Below are 7939 nucleotides of genomic sequence, written 5' to 3' on the forward strand. Positions count from 1 at the left end.
TTTTCTGTTTGAGTTTTCAACTAGAGGAGAATGAGAGAAATCTGAAAGGGAGTTGGCCCTCAGTGGATAACTTTAAGCAGCAAAGTGCTGAAAGATATACAACTGCACAGACACCATGAGTTTTGGCTGCAGGTCTGTAGATCAGAGCTGTGTTAATCAAAACAGAATCAATTCTGAAATATTATAATTACAGAAAGTCCATTTACTTTTGATAGGAATTTTTAAAAGAAAAAAATAGTTTTTGATGTTGTCCTGCTATGTAAGAGATCTTATAATGGCCTAGTTCACTGGGTATGGAAAATGCACACAGTGCTGTCACTGAAATGCATTTCTATGTATGTGGAAGTGCAGAATTAGACAAAGCCTTCCTGTAACTGCTGTGGGGGAAGGAAAAGAGAATTCTCTTTTGCAGATTTTTTTTAAACTAATTTTAAAAGTGAGATTTTACTCACTTTTACTCACTTGGAGAAATAGTATAGAGCAAAATCTCCTGTAAAAAGCACAGAAAAAATAAACCCCAAGCCTGCTAACTGGACATGAGGGAGATGGGATTTGTGACATGCATCTAGTTTGACTTTTAAGGGTGGGTTAAGCTCTGAGTAAAAACAAGTCAGGTTAATATTGGCAGAAGAATACATTTCCATGTAATCTGCAGTGATGTCTAAGAAATATAAAGAGCACAGTTACAATCATTGGACTTGTTGAAAGAGCTGTGAAAGAGCTGTGGGTTCATGGTAGTCGATTTTCAATAAGTCTTCATTTCCAGTGCAAATCTGTAGCTGTCCTCAGCAAACCAATTGTGGTGGTGCCTCATGGGATCACTGGTACCTTGATCAAAGTGGAGTTCTGGCATGTCAGAAAGAGGACGTGGATAGAAAGCTCTGGAAACACTCTTGTTTGTGTTGCTGAAAGGAACTCTGTGCCCTAGCTGCTCTCAATGTTTCTCCCTCTGTTGCTTTCCCAAACCTTTAATTGTATGGTGACAGCAATGTGAAGAATGCTGTCTTGTGGTAGGGGAGATAATTTGAGGTGTTAATTGTGTTTTGTCCCTCATTCTGCTCCCTAGGCTACAGAGGACACTGCCAGCAGGTCGGTCTTTCATTGCCATGGATACCAAAGAGATCCCTCAGATTTTGCAGCAGATCTTCACATCTACCCTGTTGTCAAGTGCCTAAGCATCACTGGCGTCACCAGGTGTGAACTCAAAGAGGAAACCCACTCCTGCTGGAGGTACAAACCCTGAAGTTGAGGATAAACACAATTATTAAGAAAATACATACCCTTCTTTAATCAGCCAAGCAACCATAATCTACATGACAGCCAGGCTGTAAATTTTCCCCCAGAATCTCTCAAGCAACTCAGCACATTCAAAGGGCTGCAGCAGGGCAGAGGATGGCGACAGAATGGATGTTTTTCCAGAGGGACAAACAAACAAAGGACAGTCTGTGATCATTCCTCTGCCTGCCGTGCTGCCAGCATGGAATCATCTCATCCTGTTTCATTAAACACAGTTCACTGGGATTTGGTAATCCTGTGCAAGGCAGATCCAGGCAATCTGTGTCAGTGTTTCATGTGCATATGTTTGAATGGGTGGTTAACTCCATCTCTGATTTAAACAGGGCTGCTCTTGCCAGGCAGGAAATCCTTCCTTCCTCTCCTGTTGCTTTCTTGTCTTGATGGGCATCGAGGCTTCACCCCGAGGCTGGGAACAATGGAGCAGTTTGGAAACACTGACCATCACATGTAAACATTCGTTATCTGATCAGGCACCATGCTCTGAGTTGTCAGAGCCAGAGAAAGTGGCTGTTAAGAAGTAAAAGAAAACAAAAATAAATTGGTTCAGTTCTGCCTGTGAAAAGTAAGGGGAAAGGATCAGAACACTCTTAAGAACCCAAGAGGCAGCGTTTCCAAGAAGGACACTTTGCACAACTCCTTTGCACAGCTGATGATGCTGCACCCACTGCAGTGTTACAGAGTCCCTGAGATGGCCTCAGCACATGGGGGTGACTCTTCAATCAGGAGACAAAAAGGTTACTAGAGCTTTGCTAGAGCATGTTCACCATCTGTTTTTCTTGGGTCATTTGAAGGTTAAACTGGAGGAGAGATTTAGGCATGAAAAAATGAGTTATTTTTTGTAAAGGAAGAGGGAAAAGTATATCTGTGTTAGAATGTATTTAATATCCAAGTTAGTTATAAAGACTTACTTTGTGATTCAATCAGTTTGGTTTGTCCCATGAGGTGATAATTCCTCTTTATCTACTAAAGAAGAGCTATTTTGTAGTTCTTTGGGAACAGTGGAATACTCAATGAATTGAATGTATGATTTAATTAAGCTGGTGTGGGGGATGTACATCATAACTGATACTAATTACAGAGTAACTGAATAAAAGAACATTCAGGAAGAGTGCTTATAAAAATCTGAAGGAGGAATTGCAATTCTTTTAATTTTTCTCTTAGTCCTGCAGTTGATCAAGCTGCACTTTGAGCAGTATCTTTAGAAGGGAGGAGGCAAATTAATTTGGTCTCACTGAATACAACCATGGGTGTTTTAAAAGGTCCAGCTTATGGTGGTCATTCTCTAGTCCATCAATCCTACAGCAAAAATCTTCACCAGAGCATCAAAAATGTCCATTGTTTAGGATGAATTTTGAAGCCTGGTCAGCTTTCAAACTCTTCATGACAAGAGGGGACGGAAGACATTTTTCAATGTCTTGTTAGCATTGTTATGATAACTATATATGTGAAAACAAAGAGATTGAAGATGCAGTTCCTGCTTGGAATTGGGAGGAGAAGGTTGAAAAGGTTATCCCTGGAGGGACAAATGCACATGTATGCACATGCACACAGATGCTGCTACTAAGGGGAAGTGTGCTTCAAAATAAAAATATCTTGGTCCTGTAAACAAATAACGAGATACTAAATGCAATAAATAATTGAAATATTGGTAAGGCTTTTAATAAATGTGTGTTTAGATGGAAATTTCTTTAGCACATCTGCCTTTATTGTCAGAGTCCTGAAAAAAAGAACCTTTTTCTTGCAGTTAATTAGCAGATGCACTGTACACTTTCTACATTACTTGTGTGGATAAAATTTCTCACCTCAGATTTAAATGCAGTAAAATACTGTTATCTTTATCATTAAAAAAAAAAAAACTATTTAAAGGAAAAACTATGATAAATCCAGTTTTTAATCTTTTGTTTGATTATGCCTCTAAACTACACTTCATGTATAAGTATCATTTACAGTTACCTTTCATTAAGTTACATCATTTACAGTTACCTTTCTGTAGTGTTTGGTTTTATCTTTGTTCCAGGAGATATCTGTTGAGTTCCAGTTCTTGTTCCTTGGGCCATAGGATACACCCATGTCCAGGGCCAGGCATGGCCATGAGTGTGGGTGGGAGTGGGTGGTCGTTCTAAACCTGTCCTCTTTCAGTTCCAGGCCATTCCCCCTTGTCCTGTTGCTACATGCCCTTGTAAAATGTCCCTCTTCAGCTCTCCTGAGCCCCTTTAGGTGCTGGAAGGTATCCCTGGAGCCTTTTCTTCTCTAGGCTGAGCAGCCCCATCTCTCTCAGGCTGTCTCCACAGGAGAGGTGCTCCAGCCCCCTGACCATCTTTATGTCCATCCTCTGGACTCCCTCCCCCAGTCTGTGTCCTTCCTGTGCTGGGCCAGAGCTGGATGCAGCACTGCAGGTGGGCTCTGTCTCGAGTGGAGGGGAAAAGGCCCTGCAGTAGATTTTGAGAGAAAGGGAGAAGAAATGGGTAAAACTTTTTTTAATTTTCAGTTCAGAAGGAAAGGGTTTGGGTTTTGGCTTTAATAACATTTCATCGCAGAGCATATTTGACCTGACAGTGTCTCTTTAAATCATAAAAATTCAGGGCAAAATTTTCCCCAGGCTGTACATCTCTCACCTGCTGTAATGCCCATCACTACCCCAGGGAAATCCAAGCAGCAACTGTGCTTTTCCCTGACTCACCAGGACTTGCAGGGTTAGTTCACTGCTCAAAAATTCAGCAAACACTCCTCTTTCATGTGCCTGGGATTTGCAGAGCTTCCTAATATGCATTTATTTTTAATTAGAGGAATGCTTAAGAGTAACATGGCTTTGTCTGCCTAACAGCAGCCCCAGTGGCTGCTCTCACTGCAAAGCAGGCACCAGCTTTGTGTGTCACTCATCCCCTCTGAAAGCATGTTAAGGTATTTTTCATCTCTTCTCACAGTTTAATAAGGCACTTTTGCACTCATCAGTTTTTATGGAAAGGGCCTGTTTCAGCAAATGAATAGAGCTGCCAGTTGGAGCAGGGTCTGACCTATCACTAATGCTTTAATAGCATTAGTCACATCAGCAGTAGTTATTTTAATTACCTCTTGTAATGCAGATTTTGGTCTAATTCTGTTTCTGTATGTACTGTGTTCATACCCACTAGCCAGCTAGTTACACTACACAATCATTTTTGGGATTATTATTTAGCTTTGGTGCAAAAATTAAAAACAAAAATAAGAAAAGAAAACCAGAAAGTCCAGCCAGATGAGATTTCAATCAGAGCAAATGCAGGCAATGTCACACTCAGGCATGTCAGATTGTTTACAACAATTTGTAGCAAACAAATTCCCCTACAAAAATAGCTTGCAAACCGTTCAGGTGAAAGATTTCCTCTTCCAGGAGACAAGCTTTACACCACCAAAATAAACAGGTAATAAATTGCCTAATTCAGAAGTGGTTTTGTTTTTGAGGTTGCTGTGTCAATGGGAACAGCATTGTCAATTAATAAAATGTTTTAAAGTCAACTGCATTTTCTGGGAAATAAATGTATGTGGGAAGATTGCAGAAGAGATTCAGCAATTCTTCAGCATGAAAGTAATGGTGGGTTTTTTCCCAAAGACAAGGACAAAATTATAAAAATTGAATAACTTCATTTTCATGACCATCTATTCTCCAGCTTTTGACAGGACAATTAAACATATGAAAATGAAAATCTATTTTTAAAAACTAGATACTTTAACATTACTCATAACATCCTTAGTCTGAACATCTGGAGTGACTGCATGCAGAAAAATTCTGTGTATCAGAACACAGATCTAGTACTACACTTGTAGTGTGATCCTAGTCAAGAAAAACCTCATGGCAGTAAATATACTGAGAGTTTGAAATGTAAAAAAAAAATAAAAAATCTGAGATATTGACCCTGGTTTTTTCACCCATCACATACAGTTTTAATTTGGACATTCTGAAGTGTGCAAATGCAGGTAGTGCTGGAAACTAGACCCTGACTCTGCTTGCCTGGGCTGTGGATCCCTACAAGCTGGGTGTAACCTGGCACCAGGATTCTCTCAGTTCCAAAAGAAACATAAGGAGAGAGAGCAAGCAGGGGGAAAAAGGACAAATTCCTCATTTTCAACCTGCTCAGCGCTCTGAGCTGGCTTGACTTGACCAGCAAAGCAGGATGGAGGTGAGAAAAGCAGATGAAGTAGCCAGAAAGATGCACCAGGCACAGCCTCAGCAGCAGAATCATCCCAGTGCAAGGCCAGGAGAGGGTGCCCAGGGAGGCACACTGAGCTCACAGAGCAGCAGGGAGGTGTGCCATGCCCTGGCCAAGCCCAGCTGTGGGCACCAAGCTGCACAAAGCCAGCCTGGCTGAGGATGGGCAGGCTCAGAGATGGAGTCCATCTGCCAAGGTTGGCACCACGTCAGAGCCATGAGCCTTCAGCTCTTGTGCTTAAGCCTCCTCCTCCTCAGCAACAGGCATCAAATAAACTTCCCAGGCACGTGCTCAGAATGAACTGAGGCTTGTTAACCTCATGGAGCAGTGGCATGGGTACTAGAATACAACATCTATGTTCCCTGCATACAAATTGCAGGAGCTTGCTTGCTTTTTAAATATGTACAAGTTCATTCTAGCACAAGCCAAAATTTACTGGTCTGTGGAACCTCTTACTGAGGGTGGAAATATTCACTCAGCACCTATAAACTAAACACATCTCACAAATATGAAGGAAAAAAAGTTCTTTTTGTATCAGACCTTGATAGAAAGCCCATTCTTAGCAACAGCCTTTTCAGTTCAAATCATTAAATGAATATTTTATTTGAGCTTCCCTTGCCAGGCTGACTAAGATGACAATATTATATGCAGACTGTGGTCTGGAAAAAGTCCACAAATAACATTCATGGTTAGGAAAATGTGTTATACTGCAGGGTGATGTGAGGAATGGTGTCCCACATATTTTTGCTGTCGTCATGGCTAAATCATGCTCCATGCCATCTGCACCAACATCTGCATTTCAGCTTGGTTCAACAGCTGCAAGGTCACCTACTTTAGTTTCCAAATTCATAATTATGAATAAGTTTGACGTTTTTAAGGAAATGCAGTTTGTTAGAAGCAAGCATGCTCCCCTTGAGTGCTGCATTCAGCAGCAGGAAGTGTGGTAGAATTTTTATGCACCAAAATAACCATATATTTTTTTCCATCAGAATTATCTGAAACTGCTCTGCAGGTCTCCTGCTATCCCCCAGCTCCCTTGCGATTCCTCAGGAGGGTAACAGGGATCACTGAAACTCTGTTGTCCTTCTCTGCTGTACTGAGGACTGAGTACCTCACTGCATCCCTTTAGAAAGAAGTCATATAGTGTGACCAAAACAGCAAAAATCAGAGTAGTGATACAGCTGCCATAGTCCTCCTCACACCTCAGTTTTCTGACATGACCCACTTTCAGTGTGGCACAGTTCCAGAGAGCAAGCCAGATGTGAGAGGAAAAGGGACCTCCCATCCATCAATACATTTGCCCCCTGGAGAAGGGCCATCTTTATGTTAAAGCACAGATTTCATGGGGCAAGGACTGAGCAAGGGACAAGGGCAGACACAGATGGGCAAGCAAGCCCCTAGTGAGGAGATGCTCCAAACTGGCTGCCAGTTGGTGTGTGAGGGCAGCAATCATGTCAGGGAGAGCACAGTGGAGCCCACGCTGGCCCAGGGCCATGCTGACCTGCAGCACATGGGTCTGCCACACTGCAGCTGCTCCCTGTGTCAGCACTGACCTCCTCTGCTGCTGTCTTCTCACTTGAATAGGACAGAGATTGCTTCCTGCTCCTGCTGTGATTTCAAAAAAATTGCTGCAAAGGTTGTAGCTGAGCACTGAACACGCACTGAACTGATAGAGCAGTGAAATGGGGGCAGTCACTGGAAGTGCTACTGAAAATATTTTTTGAGAAGTTGCCTTATTCTCCCTCATTCTCATATTTTTAAAGTCCCCTCAATTGCCATTGCACTCAAGAAGGTCTCTATGTCCACTAAACAGCAGATTTCCCTCTGTGTTATAGTACATTTAGTAGCTCAAAATTCTCCTCTCCTTTGGCACCAGCTCAGAAAAAGAATATCACCATCCCCTGAAATCACTGCTCTCTCTGCTGCAAATAGTACTACAAGATCAAGGAGTCTGTGGGCTCTGGTCTTTTGCAGGCAGGTTAGGTTGGAAGCAGAAGATCTTAAAATACCCAGGATCTGGATTAACACAGCAGGAGCCCCACACCCCAACACTCAGGAGCCAAGCCCTGAACTGCAGCATCCATACCCAAATATGGGCCAGCATTAATGCTGCTTGTGCACTGGGTGCAGACAAGTATGATTTGTTTTATTAAAGCTTTAATCACGTGGCTTTAAAGCTCTGAAGTCATTAAGAGTTTATAATGCAATGAAAACATGTCCTTTCTCCTCTGCTTTTTAATTCATCAGCTCTGAGTTCTTATCCACATGCATATCACAGATAAATCATTCAGTTAGAACTAGATAATGACAAAGGCCAAGACATCATTTAAAATTAGCATCTTAGTACTAATCCTATACTTGGAATCACAAATTATAAGCAAAACATTTCCATAAATGCATCTGAATGATTTACAAAGCAACTGAAAGATCCTGGTGTTTGGTCAAAAGCAGCTCACAGC

At 41.8% G+C, this 7939-nt stretch overlaps 1 protein-coding gene across 3 annotated transcripts in view; it reads left to right on the forward strand.

Moving 5' to 3' along the window:
- The window catches only part of VWA8 (von Willebrand factor A domain containing 8), a 184056-nt gene extending 181077 nt beyond the window's left edge, over positions 1-2979 (forward strand). For all 3 annotated transcript variants that reach the window (XM_059493551.1, XM_059493553.1, XM_059493552.1), the window contains exon 45: positions 1067-2979. In XM_059493551.1, the coding sequence (XP_059349534.1) occupies positions 1067-1175 (109 nt within the window). In that variant the 3' untranslated portion in view covers positions 1176-2979. The remainder of the gene's footprint in view (positions 1-1066) is intronic.
- Positions 2980-7939: the final 4960 nt, after the last annotated feature.

Source organism: Ammospiza nelsoni, chromosome 2 (assembly GCF_027579445.1).
Source record: "Ammospiza nelsoni isolate bAmmNel1 chromosome 2, bAmmNel1.pri, whole genome shotgun sequence".
In the NCBI taxonomy this organism is placed as follows: domain Eukaryota; kingdom Metazoa; phylum Chordata; class Aves; order Passeriformes; family Passerellidae; genus Ammospiza; species Ammospiza nelsoni.